Source organism: Saccopteryx leptura, chromosome 9 (assembly GCF_036850995.1).
Source record: "Saccopteryx leptura isolate mSacLep1 chromosome 9, mSacLep1_pri_phased_curated, whole genome shotgun sequence".
NCBI classification, from domain to species: domain Eukaryota; kingdom Metazoa; phylum Chordata; class Mammalia; order Chiroptera; family Emballonuridae; genus Saccopteryx; species Saccopteryx leptura.
The window spans coordinates 58,012,898-58,032,509 of NC_089511.1; the positions used below are offsets into that span (position 1 = coordinate 58,012,898).

The 19,612-nt window shown below is 41.2% G+C and overlaps 1 protein-coding gene across 5 annotated transcripts in view; it reads left to right on the forward strand.

The window, feature by feature from the left end:
- The first annotated feature begins 252 nt into the window (after positions 1-252).
- UBE2D1 (ubiquitin conjugating enzyme E2 D1) overlaps positions 253-19,612 on the forward strand; it is a 45,609-nt gene continuing 26,249 nt past the window's right edge. Inside the window, exons 1-3 of one of the 5 annotated variants that reach the window (XM_066349127.1) lie at positions 275-719; positions 17,466-17,501; positions 17,937-17,974. Coding sequence is in view for 2 of the 5 variants with exons in the window: in XM_066349123.1 (XP_066205220.1) it covers positions 12,407-12,448 (42 nt within the window). In the remaining 3 variants the exon portion in view is untranslated. Of the gene's footprint in view, positions 720-12,350; positions 12,449-15,913; positions 15,946-17,465; positions 17,502-17,936; positions 17,975-19,612 lie in introns of those variants that run through there. The other 4 variants (XM_066349126.1, XM_066349123.1, XM_066349128.1 and 1 more) reach the window with 4 other exon arrangements.

The window sequence follows — 19,612 nt, forward strand, 5'->3', positions numbered from 1 at the left end:
TGAAGGTGAAGCTCAAACTTTGGAGTTCAAAGAAGCGACACCTTCAAAGGTGGCACCTTTTTTTGCAGTAAGAACTAGGTAGGTATGAGTCCATATGTGGAGGGTGAGACTTTCATACATTTGACAAGAAAGTGAAATCTGTAAAAATAACAAGATCAGCGGTATCACATCAGAAATTCCATAAGCACTTTAACGAGCGAGTTTCTTGTCCCCATTTTACAGACTGGAAACGTCAAGTTCAGGAACTGGAACCAGATCAAACTGCGGAGACCGGCTCTAGCCCCAGGCGTTCCAAGCCCAGGCTGCGGCGTTGAGGTCAGCAATGAGTCACGGTCCCCGCCCGGGGTTGACCGCGGAGGACAGGATTGGAACTACACTTCCCAGTGTGCCAGGCGGGGCGGGGCGCGGGCGGGGAGGGCTCAGGCTCCTTCCCAGAAGCAAAAGCGGAAACAAAAGAGTCTCGCCGGTGTCCCCGCCCGCACACTCGCGCACACTCGCGCTTGGGCGCGTACGGAACAGGCACAGGCGCTTGGAGCGAGCCAGCGAGCGGCGAGCCGGAGACTCTCGGGGCTGAGCCAGCGACTCACCGGGCTGAGCCAGCCGAGGAGCCAGCGAGCCGCGCCCGCGACGACCGCACGCCCCCGAGCCCCGCAGCCGCCTCCGCCGGCCGGTGTCCCCGCCGTCCTCCCTGACCCATGGCGCTGAAGCGGATTCAGAAAGTGAGTGCTGGCGACAGGCCTGGGGTGGCGAGGCGGGCTTCGACTCCTACCCGAACTGACCCGGGAGGTGGTCACAGGCGACGCACCGGGAGGGCACGGGCTGGGAGGGCGGGCAGGGGCGGGACCCGCGGCCGGAGAGTCGGCCGGCGCCGGTGGCCACCGGACAGGTGAGGTGGGAGCAAGGGCAGGTCCCGGGTGCCGGGAGGTACTTCGGGGACGGGGGCCCGCTGCGCTCGCGCTGAACCTGCGCCCTGAGCTCCCGTGGGGAGATAGATCCTCCTCCGTCTCCAGATCTTCCCGAAATCTGTGCTTGACGGGCACCGCTGGATTTTTGCCTTGCACCGGGCTAGTTTTGGCCCCTGTCATGCTGTGTTTTCTCCTCGCTGTTTCTTAAGCCCGCTTTCTTTTATGTTCTTGCTTCACCGGGCTCTCGGGGAGGGCAAGGAAGATCTGGTGGGCCTGCAGCCTTTTTTTCTCGGGGATGTTGGGTTTGTTCTTTCTCTCCTTGACGGTTGGCTCTTGCTCAGATACCCGAATGAGCTGGAAAAGCCCATTGGGGGCTGAGGAGCCAGGAGAAGCCTCCTGCTCCTTCTATTTTGGTGCCTCTCTTGCTGCCACTTTAGGTCACATAGCTGTAGTGAAAACATAGTTGCTGATACACAACAAGCTGACCTCCTGGCTGTGATTCATGGTGAGGCAAGCCAAACAGGTTTTTATTCCCCTCATGATAAACTTAAATATAAAGTTCAAGACACAACAGAAACTGGCACAAATTAAATTGTTTGATGCTTTGACACATGGATATAGTATGAGGAAGAAATGTATATATTCATTCAAGAAATATTTATCCATTCCAGCTCTGTATAAAGAATTATCTTCTCTTGCATAATATTTATTGCTACTGTTTCCAGTGTGAACATTTTACAGGATTGGGGTTGGAGCATTTTTTGTTGTTGTGGTTCAGTTTTATTTCTTGTTGAGTTACCGATCTGTTCACTAACACAAGCTTTAGGTTTTACAATTATGGTTGGTTCATGTTCATGTGGAGAGCATTGAGAATTTTTTTAAATTGGGAGTGCATTCAGCAAGTTAGCCAACAGTGGACAGCATATTTTGTTAAGTGACTTAAAGAAGAGATAGATGCATACTAAAAAAATTTGACTTTATTAAGGCATAAATCAATATAGTGGTAGAGGAGTACACATCATAGTCTCAGTCACCACTACTGATATCTTCTCTAACAATGAACAGTGACTTTCAGACCTAGCCAAAAAATTTTTTTAAGCTTCACATCTGTGGATCACTGTTAATTTTTTGTGCCATTTAAGGGTCCTCTTACTATAACATATAGCTAATAATCAGCATTTATTGATTAATATGTTTTCTAGTTTGGAGATAATGCAGGCACAGATATTTTTTCATATAGATAACTGTAGTTTTGAAGCCCCAGTCAGAATCTATGCCATGCCTTGTATACTTACTAATGGTGATGTAATATTGGCTGATGACACTTAAACAACATACATTTTCCAAGAAAGCTGAAAAATTCCATTTCTTTTTTTTACTAGTTATGAGAATTTTTCAGGATCTTTGCAAATACAATAGTTTTTAAATAGTGTAGAATTTGTACACAGTAACGAAAAAGGACACTTTGTAAATACTCTACTAGGCAACTGGCAATCCCTGTGCTGAGCCAATGTGTTTTTGTTTTGTTTTTTAAGATTTTATTTATTGATTTTACAGAGAGTTGAGGGGTAGGAGAGCGAGAAGCATCAATAACTGATAGCTGATAGTTGCTTCACTTTAGTTGTTTGTTGCTTGCTTGTGCTTGTTGTATGTGCCTTGACTGGGCAAGCCCAGGGCTTCAAACTGGTGACCTCAGCATTCTAGGTTGGTGCTCTATCCACTGTGCCACCAGAAGCCAGGCTGAGCCAATGTATTTGACTTATATTTACAATATGGCATATACTCAAACCATATTTTTTGTAGTTATTAGTTATTATTAGTTTTTAATAGAGTTGATGTCAGACCTGCAGAAATTTATATTTGAGCCTGACCAGACAGTGGCACAGTGGATAGAGCATCTACCTGGGACGCTGAGGACCCAGATTTGAAACTTCAAGGTTACCGGCTTGAGTACGGGCTCATCTGCCTTCAGTGTGGGCTCACCAACTTGAGTGCTGGGTCACTGGCTTGAGTGTGGGATCACAGAAAAGAGTCCAAGGTCGTTGCTGACTTGAGCAAGGGGCATCTATGAAAAGAAATCAGTGAACAACTAAGGTGCCACAACTACGAGTTAATGCTTTCATCTCCCTCCCTTCCTGCCTGCCTGTCTCTTTTAGTAAAAAAAGAAAAAAGAAAAAAAGAAAAGATTATACTTGGGAGAAGAAATTGGGGATCATATAACATTGCATCTCTACATGTCAGTCTTTGGCTTTCCTTTTCTGTTATCAGAAGACCTAACTTGCACAAATCACCTTTCCATTAATCACATATTCAAACCATTCTCTCAAACTTTAGGGGACATTATTTTGTTTGATTACCCACTTTTCTTCCTCCTTCATCCATGTCCTTGATTAAAGGGCAGTTCCAGTTTGCCGTATATCTAGTTATGAAGCCCTCCTTGAAATCCTCAGTATACAGATTCTTATTTGAATCTTGCACATTGCCACAAAAGAAGATGCACATTAACATTTAACCCCTTCTTTTTAAGCATATTAAAGTAACACTGTCAGATACCTTCTAAGTCATGGGGTTGTGATTATTTTTCTCTACCTAAAGTGGCAGACTTTATAGCTGTGTAGAACCTCAGAGAAATCTGCAGGAGTGAGTGGAGTGGAGAGCAAGGACACAGCTTCTGTATCAGAATCACCTGTGGGACATTTTCAGACTGTTCCCATAGCACTAAATGGAGAGATGCTGAATCCCTCAGATGGGTTGGCGTGGAAAGAAGGGGATAGCCAGTGAAGTTCTAGTCTGTCCACATTATTCAAAGGCCTGGAGTGGAGGAATACTTTGTCTAAGTTAATCTCTTAAGAAGTGATAGGATATATTTGACAATATTAAACAGTCTATGACTTCATATTTCTTCACTTCATATGAAAATATTAAATATGCTTGAATTAAAATTGTATATACAGTACATACAAAGGATGTGAGTATCAGTGTTTAAGATATATTTTTATACTAGAATGTACTAAATGATTTAATATTCTGACTTAGATAATCTAGTGCCAGTTTTGCATGTCAGCTCATAAACTTACACACCCATGCCCTATTTTTAGAATCAGTGGAAGATGTTATCACAGTCACCAAAATCACTAAAGGGAAAAAGTTTAAACAAAGTTTGAGGAAAGATACCTAAAACATCTGAAAAAAGGAGGGCAGTTTTCAACTGGGCATCTATTTTTTCTAGAATTAATTTCCAAGTGTTTTTTCTCTTAATACTATTATCAAATCTTTTTTTTTTTCAGGGACAGAGAGAGAGTCAGAGAGAGGGATAGATAGGGACAGACAGACAGGAACAGAGAGAGATGAGAAGCATCAATCATCAGTTTTCCACTACGACACCTTAGTTGTTCATTGATTGCTTTCTCATATATGCCTTGACTGTGGGCCTTCAGCAGACCAAGCAACAACCCCTTGCTTGATTGAGCCAGCGACCTTGGGTCCAAGCTGGTGAGCTTTTTGCTCAAGCCAGATGAACCCGCGCTCAAGCTGGCAACCTCGGGGTCTCGAACCTGGGTCCTCCGCATCCCAGTCTGACGCTCTATCCACTGCGCCACCGCCTGGTCAGGCTATTATCAAATCTTGATAAACCTTTTTAAAAATCATTTTATATCATGATACTGAATGTTTTGAAAACCAGAGGGGGAAACAAAGGGAAATCATAGTACAGATGTTATCATCCTAGTATATAGTTGACCTGTGAACAACATGTGTTTGAACTGTGTGGGTCCACTTATATGTGGGATTTTTTTTTTCAGTAAATATCTGTTCTGTTTTTGATTCACAGTTGGGAGTCTGAATCACAGGGCCAACTGTATGCCATTTATATAGGGGATTTGAGCATCAATGGATTTTCTTTTTCTTTTTTTTTTAGGTTTTATTTATTGACTTTTGGTAGGGAGAGAAAGAGAAAAAGAGGGGGGAGAAGCTGGAAGCATCTACTTGTAGTAGTTGCTTCCTGTATGTGCCTTGACCAGGCAAGCCCAGGGATTCAAACCAGCGGCCTTAGCATTCTAAGTTGACGCTTTATCCACTGTGCCACCGCAGGTCAGGCAAGCATACCGGAACCAGTATTCCCAGGTGTGGATTTTTATATTATGGCGGGTTCTGGAACAGTCCTCTGTAGATATGGAGGGACAGCTTAAGTTTTGGGAGACGTCAGAAGTTATATGTGGGTTTGATTTTCATATGTGTGGGGTTTGGTGCCCCTAATCCTGCATTGTTCAAGGTTTAGCCTTATTTCTTTCTAGATTTTTTTTATGAAGAAGTTGAAGTAATTAACAGATGTGATATATGATATGATTGATATGATATGATAGGGTTATTGCCTTTTTGGTCTTTCTTTTGAAAAGTGAAACAAAAGTTTTGTTTTCCAAAAATAGCAACACAAATGACTGTTCCTTAATGTACAGTTCTGTCTCCAAAATGGAGTATTTGTTATTTTAATAATTTAACTAAAAAAATCTGTAAACATTGATTTAATACAACTTTAGCTGCTGAATTTTTTGATTTGTGTAATTTCACATTAAACTGTTTATATCAGTCTGGAAAACCTTAGGGATACATAAAAACAACAACAAACCCTGCTCTCTGTGGATGGAGCTTCAAATGGGAGAAGATCTGCTTTCTATTTCTGTCTCTGACTTACTAGCTTGTTCCTCTGTGATATAATGTTGCTGCTGATAAGTACAATTAGATAGAGTATGTAATATATAATGGTTACTCTGTGCTAAACACTGTTTTAAGTGCTTGACATACATTAACTGATTTAATCCTTAGTGGGCCCAAGAGGTAGAAATGATTATCCCCATTTTATACATGATGAAACTGAGGCACAGAGATGTTGAGTAATCTACTTACTCACTATCTAGTAAGTGCTAGGATTCCAAACCATAGAGTTGGCTCCCGATTTTTTTTTTTAGCGAGTGAGAGAGAGAAAGATGAGAAGTATCAACTCATAGCTGTAGCACCTTAGTTTTTCATTGATTGCTTTCTCATATATGCATTAACTGGGTAACTCCAGCCGTGCCAGTGACCCTTTGCTCAAGCCTGCAACCTTAGGCTCAAGCTAGCAACTTTGGGCTCAAGCCAGTGATCTTGGGCTCAAGCCAGTTACCTTGGGGTCATGTTTATGATCCCACGCTCAAGCTGGTGACTCCACACTCAAGCTGGTGAGCTGTGCCCAAGCCAAATGAGCCCACGCTCAAGCCAGCCACCTCAGGGTTGTTGTTTTTTTTAAATATTTTATTTATTGATTTATAGAGAGAGAGGAGAGAGAGAGAGAGAGAGAAGGAGAAGGAGAAGGGGGAGGAGCAGGAAGCATCAACTCCCATATGTGCCTTGACCAGGCAAGCCCAAGGTTTCGAACCGGCAACCTCAGTGTTCCAGGTTGACGCTTTATCCCACTGCGCCACCACAGGTCAGGCACCTCAGGGTTTTGAACCTGGGTCCTGTGTTCTAGGCTGATACTGTATTCACTGCACCACCACCTGATGAGGCTGGCTGTATATTCTGTGCTATTAATCATTTCAGTCTATAGCTTCTCTTATCTAGATGGACTCATATCTTTTTATCTGTTGTACTTAAATTAAAGGACATGTAGAGTTAAATGAGTTTGGATATAAATGCCTTGCAAACTATTCTATTCAAATGTAAAGTGGTATTATAATTAAGACCATGGCATATTTAGTCATTTTTATTGACACAGCACTCAATGTATTGATTATACATTGTAAATCTCTGCTCTGACTTAATGTGTACTGGATCTTTTAACAAGATGAATAAATAATATAACTTTGTTCACTTTCTTCCATCACTTAAAAGTTTTCTCCTTCAAAAGGATTTAGAAAAGTTCTGTCAAAAGTATCATTTCATTGTGGTGTTTTTATATGAGAAAACTGTTTATGAATTGCTGTAGCTTTTTAGTTTCTATGGTGGCTTTGAATAGTAGTCAGATTGCAGATATATGTTAGAAAAACTTTCAAATTACAAGATTAAATCTAAGACTTCAGGTTCTTTCAATAAAGAAGGATATAACAAAAATTATTTGAAGAAGTAACATAGTATTTATGCTTCTTGGTAGATTAATACTTTGCCTTGAAATAAGAGGAAGACAATGTTCTTTTTCTAAAAAGCTGCCATCTGAATTTTTGGTATTTAAATCTTTGTAATTAAGCTCAGTCTTCCTTTTGTCTCTAGTACCAGGTATTTTTCTTTCTTTATCACAAGAAAGGTGTAAAAAGATGAGATAGCCTATTAATTGTTAAGAAGTTCTGAGGTTCCATCTCTGGAAATAAATAGCATAGGTCTAAATAAGTTGTTTATGCTTATTTTAGGAGGCTAAGCACATAATAGAAAAAATCAAACATAGCAGGATGTGGGATCACCTCCAGAAAAGCGAAGTAGCATCCTTACTCACTTTAGTTCCGGAAAAAAACACAGAGAAAACATATTTAATGAATGCCACTAATCAAAATGGTAAGCCTAATACTTTCCATCAAATTGAGTTAATGGTTGTATACAATGTATTAGCTCCTCTCTCCACTGCCTTTTAAAAGTGAATGAACTATCTGACCAATCAGTGGCACAGTGGATAGAGCATCAGCCTGGGACTTGATGAGTACCCAGGTTCGAAACTCGGAGGTCACTGGCTTGAGCACAGGTTCATCCGGCTTGAGCATGACATGACCCCATGATCGCTGGCTTGAGTGCCAAGGTCACTGGCTCGAGTAAGGGACCACTGGCTTGGCTTGAGCCCCTGGTCAAGGCTCATATGAGAAAGCAATCAGTGAGCAACTAAGGCGCCACAACTATAAGTTGATGCTTCTCACCTCTCTCCCTTCCTGTCTGTCTGTCCCTCGCAGTTGCTGTGTCTTTCTCTCTGTCTCTCTCTCTCTCTCTCTCTCTGTCTCTCTCTCTCACACACACACACACACACTTAAAAAAAAAGGAAAAACAGTGAATGAACTGATATTTTATTTCATTAAAAACAGGTATTGAGATTCTGTTTTACTCTTAACCCTGTGAAGTTGGAATAAAAGGTATTAAGATGTATAATATACCCCGGATTTGCAGGATTTGGGGATTGAAGGGGTCCTTAGGACACCTCAGAACATCTTCCTGAGGGCAAAATAGATTCTATTTCTTGCCTGTCTTAGGCGAAATGGTCTCTAAGAAGTTGAGCTTTTTCTGCATTTAATTTGGCTCTGGGATGAGTCTTTGACGCTTCAGTTAGGCCAGCGGTTCTCAACCTGTGGGGCGTGACCCCGGCAGGGGTCGAACGACCAAAACACAGGGGTCGCCTAAAGCCATCGGAAAAATGTATTGTATAATAAATATGTATTTCCATGGCTTTAGGCGACCCCTGTATTTTGGTCGTTCGACCCCCGCCGGGGTCGCGACCCACAGGTTGAGAACCGCTGAGTTAGGCAGTAGCAGGAGGCACTATGTTCCAGGAGTTGTCCTTAGTATGGGGAGGAAGCTACCATCCTGAAACCCACAGTTTAGTGCTGCCCATCAGATTACCACCATGCTCTGTAACTTCCTGTCTTGCCTCTTTCTGGATGTGTCCCCTACTGCTTTCTATTCAGATTACCCTGTTTGTGTGGCCTTCTTCTTTAGTGAGACCAGATTGCTTATTAGACACCTAGTCTTTCAGATTTAGGAAAGCCTTTCAAACAGGGGTGAAATGGGAGATTGGTTCTTCTTCTTCTTTTTTTTTTTTGGTAGAGACAGAGTCAGAGAGAGGGACAGATAGGGACAGGCAGACAGGAAGGGAGAGAGATGAGAAGCATCAATTCTTTGTTCGGCTCCTTAGTTGTTCATTGATTGATTTCTCATATGTGCCTTAACCAGGGGGCTACAGCAGACCGAGTGACCCCTTGTTCGAGCCAGCGACCTTGGGCTCAAGCTGGTGAGCCTTGCTCAAACCAGATGACCCTGCGCTCAATCCAGCGACCTCAAGATTTCGAACCTAAGTCCTCCACATCCCAGTCTGACTATCCACTGTGCCACCACCTGGTCAGGTGGAGATTGGTTCTGTCATCATAAACTTTCCTTTTTTGTGTGTGTGACAGAAACAGAGAGAGGGACAGATAGGGACAGACAGGAAGAGAGAGAGATGAGAAGCATCAATTCTTTGTTAACATCTTCTTAGTCTCCTTAGTTGTTCATTGATTGCTTTCTTATATGTGCCTTGACTGGGGGCTCCAGCAGAGCAAGTGACCCTTTGCTCAAGCCAGTGACCTTTGGGCTCAAGCCAGTGACCATGGGGTCATGTCTGTGATCCCACGCTCAAGCCAGCAACCCCACACTTGAGCTGGTGAACCTGCGCTCAAGCTGGCAAACTCAGGATGTTGAACCTGGGTCCTTCGCATCACAGTCCAACGCTCTATCCACTGTGCCACTGCTTAGTCAGGCTAAACTTTTTTTTTTGTATTTTTCTGAAGCTAGAAATGGGGAGAGACAGTCAGACAGACTCCCGCATGCGCCCGACTGGGATCCACCCGGCACGCCCACCAGGGGCAACGCTCTGCCCACCAGGGGACGATGCTCTGCCCCTCCGGGGTGTCGCTCTGCTGCAACTAGAGCCACCCCAGTGCCTGGGGCAGAGGCCAAGGAGCCACCCCCAGCGCCCGGGCCATCTTTGCTCCAATGGAGCCTCGGCTGCGGGAGGGGAAGAGAGAGACAGAGAGGAAGGAGGGGGGGGGCGTGGAGAAGCAAATGAGCGCCTCTCCTATGTGCCCTGGCCGGGAATCGAACCCGGGTCCCCCGCACGCCAGGCCGACACTCCACCACTGAGCCAACCGGCCAGGGCCTAAACTTTTATAATAATAAAAATAATCGATGATTTTCACTCCATGTGGCCACCCTCATTACGTGAGCAGTTTGGATTGTTCTAGAAGGAACAAAGTAGACCTGATGGACTGGTTCATGCTTCTCTAAACCAGTAAAACTCTGGCCTGTGTTTTTGCTTTCCTACATTTTAATGTATTTTCATTATCATTTAGTTAAAAATATTCTCTATTTCCCTTTTGACTTCTTGTTCAGCCCATGAGTTATTTAGAAGTACTGTATTTCCCCATATATAATATGCTTCCATGTATAAGATGCACCTTAATTTTTGGGCCCAAAATTTGGAAAAAAATGTATTACATAAAGTTATTGAGCTCAGTGCAATTTTACAACATAAAATTCATACAACTCTTCATCTGTGCGAAAAAACGGGAAATGCAAGTAAAAGAAATCTACAACCACTGTATTAAGGTGCACCCAATTTTTAGACCCCAAATTTTTCGGAAAGGGTGAGTCTTATACATGGGGAAATACGGTATATTATGTATCTTCCAAATATATGTGATCTTGCAGATAACTTTATTTATTTATTTATTATATGATAGGAAAGGAGATAGTGAGACAGATTCCTGCATGTGCTCCGACTGGGATCCACTGGGCAACCCCCATCTAGGGCAGATGCTTGAACCAACTGAGCTATTTTTAGCACCTGAGAATGATTTGCTGGACCAACTGAGCTATCCTTAGCACCTGGGGCTGACGCTTCCTGGCTGCAAGAGTGGAAAAGGGAGAGAAGAGGGAAAGGGGAAAGAGAAGCAGATGGTTACTTCTCTGTGTGTCCTGATTGGGAATTGAACTTGGGTTGTCCATACGCCAGGCTAACACTGTACCACTAAGCCAACTGACTAAGGCACAGGTAACTTTCTGTTACTGGTTTCTAAATTAATTTCACTGTTATCAGATAAGATGTGTTATTATTTGACTTTTAAGTTTTTGAGACTTGTATTATGGCCCAAAATATGGTCTGTATTTTTTGCTTATTTAATAATGCCTCTTAGGGTCTCAACATAGCATTTGAATAACAGTATTAAATAATTTGTAGACTTTATTTTGCTGGTTTTTGGTTGTTGTCTATTAGAGCCTAGGTTATTCCTAAGGAATGAATGCCAAACCAAGGTTTATACCTCCCCAGTGTCTTTTTGCACTTTTTATTTTTTTTATTTTTTTTTATTTTCTGAAGCTGGAAACGGGGAGAGACAGCCAGACAGACTCCCGCATGCGCCCGACCGGGATCCACCCGGCACGTTCACCAGGGGCGACACTCTGTCCACCGAGGGGTGATGCTCTGCCCCTCCGGGGCGTCGCTCTACCGCGACCAGAGCCACTCTAGCGCCTGGGGCAGAGGCCAAGGAGCCATCCCCAGCGCCCGGGCCATCTTTGCTTCAATGGAGCCTTGGCTGCGGGAGGGGAAGAGAGAGACAGAGAGGAAGGGGAAGGGTGGAGAAGCAAATGGGCGCCTCTCCTGTGTGCCCTGGCCAGGAATCGAACCCGGGTCCCCTGCACGCCAGGCCGACGCTCCACCGCTGAGCCAACCGGCCAGAGACTCTTTGCACTTTTAAGAACTTCCAAAACAGAGTGACAAAAACAGTTCAGTGGGTCACAAACAGCATTTTAAAAAATGGAATGGAAAATGTTAGTGCTTTAGGTGTAGTGAGGGTGGTAGTATTTTATAAAACTTTTGTTTTAGTTATGTGTGCTTGTCCTCTGTGTGTGTGTGTGTGTGTGTTACATGTACTAGGTTGTAATGTGTTTGTCTTATTATGAATTGCTATAAGGAAGGTTTGAAAAATCACTGACTGTTCCATAGCATAAGATCCTTTGTTAAAATTACTATTGTCAAAAACACATTCTATATATGTATTTATATTTATACACATATGAATACATGTATGTATAGAGAAAACAAATGAACATAAGCACACAAATACACATACACTTATATAGGTACATACACATAATGTAAAATGTTCTAGTTTAGAAACATTTTATTTGCTACAAACTGTTGATGCTAATTCCTTTCTACTACAAGTAGCAGTAGTTTGTAATCACTAATGTACAACCACAGTATTCAGAATAGTACTGGATGGTACCAAGAGAGATTAATCAATTTATTATGCATATACTTATTAAGTGACTTACTTATATACCAGTTATTAGGGCTAGAGCTGTATGGTGTGATACTTAATCACAAATATTTGGTAAATATTGGCAGGTATGTAATCTTTTAAATAGGTTTTAAGAAATAACTTGCTAGCTTTTTTCCTTTCACTTTTATCCTCTCTTTTCCCTGTGAAGCACCATCGTTCTTGTTTACTATGAAGTAAATAGTAACTTTTGATAATTTTTCATTCAAAACACTCTATGTTGCATGTTCCATTATGTGTCAAAATTCTATTATTTATTTTGGAAAATTATTTCTGTCATCTTTTTCTTGCCTCTCAGAGTTCTTTGAACAAACACTCTCCTTTAAAAAGGTTATGAGGCTCCTGGGAAAAGATAAAAAGAATTCCTTTTCATTCCTTCACTCATCACACTTTTGTTTCTTTTAAGCATGACTGAAAATATGCAAAAGGCCTTAATTCAGTACTGGTGCATTGTTGGCTCTAATGTTGATTGAGAATAATGTGCTCCAGTTATTACAGCCTGAGGTGAGTATTGTTTTGGGGTGGGAACAGTGCTGCAGTGGAAGTCAGAAGGTCCTGAGCCTTTGTCCTAGCTTGGCTTTGTGACCTTGGCCAAGAAACACATTGTTTCCATTTTGTTAATCTAGAAATGTAATGGGTTGAACTAAATCATTTGTATGGTTATAATTTTAGGCAAGCCCAAATAATGTTATTTGCTGTTTGTTTTTGTTCAGCAAACAGCAAAACTTGTCACAAAAATAAATATTGAGCAGTGCATTGTGCTCTGCTGCTATCTGAAACTTGAGTTAAAATTCTATTTACTTTTTTCAGACTTAAATAAATATTGACATCTTAATGTATACTATAAGACTGAGTCTGTAAAGATGTTTTACTTTGATTAAAGACAAATTTATTTGTGATACAAATAGAGTATATTTGTTTTTGTACTGGTGACATAGCATGCTTTTTCTATAGTAATTTAGTTTAGCTTCCATCTGTTTCACAGGTGTCTTTTGTACATGAAAGATTGTTTAATCCATACATTTAGACGACTGCCTTACAAGTTAATGCATTTATGAAGTACCTTGTGTATATAAGGCTCATACAAAATGAAATGAGCTCTATAGAAAAGTAAATTATAATTGGCATTACCTAAGAAATTTAAAACAAGGGTAAGAAGAATACCATGACAACTATGTAGCTTTAGGAAGTGCCATAAGGAAAATACATATATAAGCAAGAAGGAAGTCAAAGGTGGACAAGACCAAATTTATTTGGGGGAAATAAGGAAATATTCTATGCAGAAGATGGAATTGGTGTGGGTTTGGAAGAAAGGGAAACTACAGAAAGGAAGGCGCTAGAGAGTATGTGGTTCATATAGGAAGGAACAGGTAATTCTGCTTTGGGGAGGCATTCAGGGGATAGTAGACCATAAAAGTTCATACCGGGGAAGGCCGTGAAGACACCTGAGAAACGTGAACTTAATGCAGAAGTTTGGCAAAGCCATTGGAGGTTTTTGAATAGGGAAAATAATATTCTTTTTTTGTTGTTTTTTAAGATTTTATTTAATGACTTGAGAGAGAGAGAAAAGGTTGTGGGGAAGGGGTTCAGGAAGCATCAACTCATAGTAGTTGCTTCTCATATGTGCCTTGACTGGGCAAGGCCGGGGTTTCAAACTGGCGACCTCAGCATTCCAGGTTGACAGTTTATCCACTCACCTCCACAGGTCAGGCAGGAAATTACTATTCTTAATTACAGTGCTGGTGTGCATTCTTGCCCTCATAGAACACAAGATTGTGTACAATTTGTAATTATAAATTTGGTAAATATCATGAAAAGGTAAGTGTAGAGTACTACTCTGAGAATATAGCAAGGACCCTTCGAAGGGGGTCAAGAAAAACTTACTTAAGGAAGTACTGTGTAGGATTAGACCAGTAAAAATAAAGTAGGCAAAGTGAATGAGTGAGTGTGTGTATGTGGATGATTCGGAATCTTCTACCTAAAAGTAAGCTGTTTGAAAGTAGGCATTGGAAGTCATTTTGACTGATGCAGAGAACACTGGGGGAAAGTGGAGTCTTCTACCTAAAAGTAAGCTGTTTGAAACTAGGCATTGGAAGTCATTTTGACTGATGTAGAGAACACTGGGGGAAAGTGGAGTCTTTTACCTAAAAGTAAGCTGTTTGAAACTAGGCATTGGAAGTCATTTTGACTGGTGCAGAGAACACTGGGGAAAGTGATGCAGATATGAGTCTAAAGAGGAGTCAGATCTTGGAAGATCTGGTAAGCCATTTTAAGGATTTATAAATCTTATATTAAGGCCAGGAAAAACATTGAAAGAGTTTGATGTGATACATGAAGAAGATTTTTAAAAAAGATGTTTATTTATTCATTTTAGAGAAGAAAGAGAGAGAGAGAGAGAAGAGGGAGGGGAGCAGGAAGCATCAACTCCCGTATGTGCCTTGACCAGGCAAGCCCAGGGTTTCGAACCAGCGACCTCAGCATTCCAGGTTGACATTTTATCCACCGTGCCACCACAGGACAGGCTAAGAAGATGATTTTTTTTTTTTTTTTTTGTATTTTTCTGAAGCTGGAAACGGGGAGAGACAGTCAGACAGACTCCCGCATGCGCCCGACTGGGATCCACCCGGCACGCCCACCAGGGGCGACGCTCTGCCCACCATGGGGCGATGCTCTGCCCCTCCGGGGCTTCGCTCTGTCACGACCAGAGCCACTCTAGCGCCTGGGGCAGAGGCCAAGGAGCCATCCCCAGCGCCTGGGCCATCTTTTGCTCCAATGGAGCCTCGCTGCGGGAGGGGAAGAGAGAGACAGAGAGGAAGGAGAGGGGGAGGGGTGGAGAAGCAGATGGGTGCTTCTCCTGTGTGCCCTGGCCGGGAATCGAACCCAGGACTTTTGCACGCCAGGCCGACGCTCTACCACTGAGCCAACCGGCCAGGGCTAAGAAGATGATTTTGACAAGTGTGTTGGTAGAGAAATAGGAGGACAGTGGGTCAGTAAAGATGTCATTGTATTTGTTCAGGTGAGATTTAAGGAGGGTGTGAGCTAGGATGGTGGCAGAGGACATTTGGAAAGAGTGGTAAGTGAGAAAAACAATAGGTTGTTTGTGCCAGCTAGCCTTTCTGAGTTGGCCTGATCCACCCAGTCCTTGACTTCAGGCCAAGTCTGTAGACTCAGTGGACTATACGGTCTACTCAGACTCTACCGCCTGCTACCCATCTGTCCCAGACACTTGAATAGTGTCTCCCTGGTTTGAATCTTTGTCTTGTGCTAAAATGTGTCTCCTCTGGCTTTTCTCAGACTCTTCTGCCCTTTGGACCTCATTTTACTATGTGATGGACTTATTCCTGAGACCCTTATGTGCAAGGGATCTGGATCAAAGGAGAATCTGAACAACTTTGTGAGATTAATGTGAGAGGGTGGAAGGGGAGGGTGGGACCTAGTGGGCAGAAGGAATCAGATGTTGATTCTAAGGTATAGTGTTTGGGCACTGGAACAAGTGTATTTTTTACTATAATAATTAACAAGGTAGAGTCAAATACAGTTTTTATTAAAATATCCTGAATTTGTATAACTTTTTAAAATATAATACCCATAATGGAAATCTTATATATAAAGAGAAGTGATCTAGAGTCTTCTCTTTAAAAGGAACCCATATTTTGAACTGTAGACGAGGTAGCATTAGGGGAGTTGAAAGTCATATGGCTGCTGTAGAGAGCATGGGGGAGGGGGGAGTGATTGCTAATCTGAGGCATCGGGAAAATAATGTTCCTAATCCTGACCTCAAACGTTTATTCTAAATTGTGCTCTTTATAGTTCATTTCAAAGATAGCACTTTGATGCTGCAAAGTCAGTAGCATCATTGCTTTCTTCATGTTCTTTCTTTAGTATGGAATTTGGCTGCATCATCATCATTATTATTATTACTATTATTCTTAATAAACAGTCTTTGCCAGAGATACCTGATCCAAAGGGGCAGTGAAGTGGCCAGGACCAAGTTTGTTGAAGTGAGTTTGGTTCCTATAACTTAACTAACTGGATGTTGTTAGTATTTTGAAGTCTTCCACAAAGAATCTACATGATTTAAAATAAAGATGTTCTTTAATTCAAGGGCTTAAAGAGGGTCTATATTTGGAGACATTTCAGACAATAGTTTGACATCTTTCTATTGAAATAGCTTTAGTCAACTGGATAAGGAGATGGGAATATGAACTGTAAGCCCATACAATGTTTATTTACAGTCAAACCAAATATAGCTCATATGTCCCTTTAGAGACAACATCAAAAATGCAGTGCGGTAAGAATCACTGTCTTGTTTTAGGAGTTTTGAGATAAAGATGGTTGTGTCACATTAATTAATTGCCTGTTGAGCCAGGATTTTTGAAATAATGCTTTCATATGCTTTGGATTCGGTAATCTAGATTTTGAACTGTAAATCAGTCGCTGTGCTTGGACTATTTAATGTCCTTTACACACATCCAGTGGGGTATATTTTCTGTCTAGTGCAGAGATTCAGACCTTATGAATGTTGAAGCTAGAGAACAACAAAGCATTTTCAGTCTGGTCGGCATAATTTTTTAGAGAATATTTACTGGATAGTGTCATACTAAGTCTGACGGTAAATAAGGCAGCTCTGACTGGTTAGCTTTCATTCTCCGCTGCTCACACTGGACTGTTAGCCTTCTGGAGGCCTTCTGGGAGCTGAGAGATTAATGCAGGCCTCTCTTCTCTTACATTCTTTTCTTTGTTTCCTTTTATTTGTTTACTTTCTTTGAATTAGACTGCCTCATCTACTTTTAGATTTTAAGTCCCCTAGAGGCAGGGACTGTGTCTAGGTTGGTTTTATGGAGAACACTCAGCATATTGTGGTGGTGTTATAAACATGCCATCTGTGCCAATTTAAAATTCAGTTTCAGACCTTTCAGTACTTTTCTTTGTGTTTGGTTGCTCATAGAAATCTGAACTAGAATAGTCATTAAGTATATACGTGTTTGTTGAACTGACAGTGCTTTTACAGTCCCACTTCTTATATAGGGACAATATCTTATAACTTTGATTACTATATCTTACTATATATTTTTAAATTTAGGTACCTTTTTAGTTTTATTTTTTAAATTTGAGTGTTAATCATTAGAATAGAAAATTGCTTTAGTGACACAGACTGCTTTTGTCTGGGGCATACTTTTCCACTTTGGTGATAATTATTGCTTGATTTATGGTTAGGTGTAAGGTTGGTTTAAGTTTACTTTGTCTCAAAGGAGAAGGAAATTGGATCAACTATGTATTTCAATTTTAGATTTAAAAAGCCACTACAAATGAAATAAAGATTCATACATATATATATCCACAAAAGATGTGTTTACACACAGTGTGTTTACTCTAACAAGTTCTTTTCGTATATAGATTTGTAACCCATCTCATTATTTGATAGCGATCCTTGACATTATATAATTTCTATATATTTGTCTTAGGGATGTACCAAGCGATGGGATTCTGGGTCATTGAGTATTTCTATGTTCATGTTTAGTGTTTACTGTCAAACTTCCTCTTCTACCAGCGGCAGGTGAGAGTTCCCGTTGCACATCTTTGCTAACATTTGTACTTTTTTCTTTTTTGAAAACTTTTATTGAATTTATTGGGGTGACACTAGTTAATAAAATTATATAGGTTTCAGGTGTACAATTTATCATCTGTATATTGTATTGTGTTTACTCTCCAGAATCAACTCTCTATCCATCACCATTTATCCCGCCCTTTACCCTTTTCTGCCTCCCCCAGTGCCACATTGTTACGCCTCTGAGTATTTTGGGTCTTTTTACTTAATCCCTTCATCTTTTTCACCCACCCTCCCAATTTACCTCCCCTCTGACAACTGTCAGTTTGTTTTCTGTACCTTTGAATCAGTTTCTATTTTGTTTGTTTATTTTGCTCATTAGATTCCACATATAAGTGATATCATATGGTGCTTGTCTTTCTCTGACTGGCTTTTTTCCCTTAGCACAATACACTCCAGGTACATCCATGCTGTTGTAGAAGGTAAGATTTCCTTCTTTTTTTACAGCCAAGGCATATTCCATTGTGTATATGTACCACAGCTTTTTTATCCACTCATCTACTGATAGGCACTTGACTTGTTCCATCTTGACTATTTTAAATAATGCTGCAGTGAACATAGGGTCACATATATTCTTTCGAATTAGTGTTTCAGATTTCTTTGGATATATTCCTAAAAGTGGAATCCCTGGGTCAGAAGGCAGTTCCGTTTTTAATTTTATTTTAATTAATTTTTTAAAAGATTTTAATGTATTGCCTGACTAGGCGGTGGTGCAGTGGATAGAGTGTTGGACTGGGATGCAGAGGACCCAGGTTCGAAACCCCGAGGTTGCCAGCTTGAGCACAGGCTCATGTGGTTTGAGCAGGACTCACCAGTTTGAGCCCAAGGTTGCTGGCTTGAGCAAGGAGTCACTCGGTCTGCTGTAGCCCCCCCCCCCCCCCCCCCCCCCGTCAAGGCACATATGAGAAAGCAATCAGTGAATACCATAAGGTGCCGTGACAAACAATTGATGCTTCTCATCTCTCTCCCTTCCTGTCTGTCTGTCCCTATCTGTCCCTCTCTCTGTCTCTGTCACCAAAAAAAAAAAAAATTTAATGTACTGACTTTACAGAGAGAGGTGAGAGAAGGGGGTGGAACAAAAAGTATCAACTTATAGTTGCTTGTTGTGTGTGCCCTGACTGGGCAAGCCCAGGGTTTCAAACCAGTGACCTCAGAATTCCAGGTTGACACTTTACCCACTGTGCCATCATAGGCTAGGTCATTTTTAATTTTTTGAGGGAACTCCATACTGTTTTATACAATGGCTGCACCAATCTGTATTCTCACTAACAGTATAGGAGGGTTCCCTTTTCTCCACATCCTCACCAATACTTGTTGTTTGTTGATTTATTGATGGTAGCCATTCTGGCATCAGAATGTGAGGTGATACCTCATTGTGGTTTTAATTTGCATTTCTCTGATGATCAGTGATATTGATTGAGCATTTTTTCATGTCTGTTGGCCATCTGTGTCCTCTGTATTCAAGTGTCTATTTACATCCTTCGCTCATTTTTTTAATTGCATTTTTTTTGTTCAGTTTTATTTTTTTTTTTAAAATAAATTGGATATTAAGCCCTTTTCAGATATATTATTGGTGAATATGTCCTCTCATTCAGTGAGTTGTCTTTTCGTTTTATTGGTGGTTTCCTTTGCTGTGCAAAATCTTCTGTTTCTTTTTTTTGTTTGTTTCATTTTAACAATTCTGTTGGATTTGTGGTGGCATAGCACTTTTGTTTTAATTTGTATTTCCTGATGGCTAATGAAGCTGGCCACTTCTCATATGTACAGGGTGGGGCAAAAGTAGATTTACAGTTATGGGTATGTGAAAGTTTCTTCTTGTATTATTTATTAATTATTGTATTATTTTCCATATAAACAGCTGTAAATCTATTTTTTTCCAACTCTGTATATTGGCTATTTGGATAGCCTCTTGTAAAATGCCTATTGAAGTCTGCCTTAAAAAAATTGATCTTTAGGAATTACTTTCTTTTTTTTGGATGTGAGTCTTTTGTCAGATATATCTTATTTGGTGGCTTACCTTTCACCTTTTTAATGTGCCTTTTGATGAACAGATGTTCTGA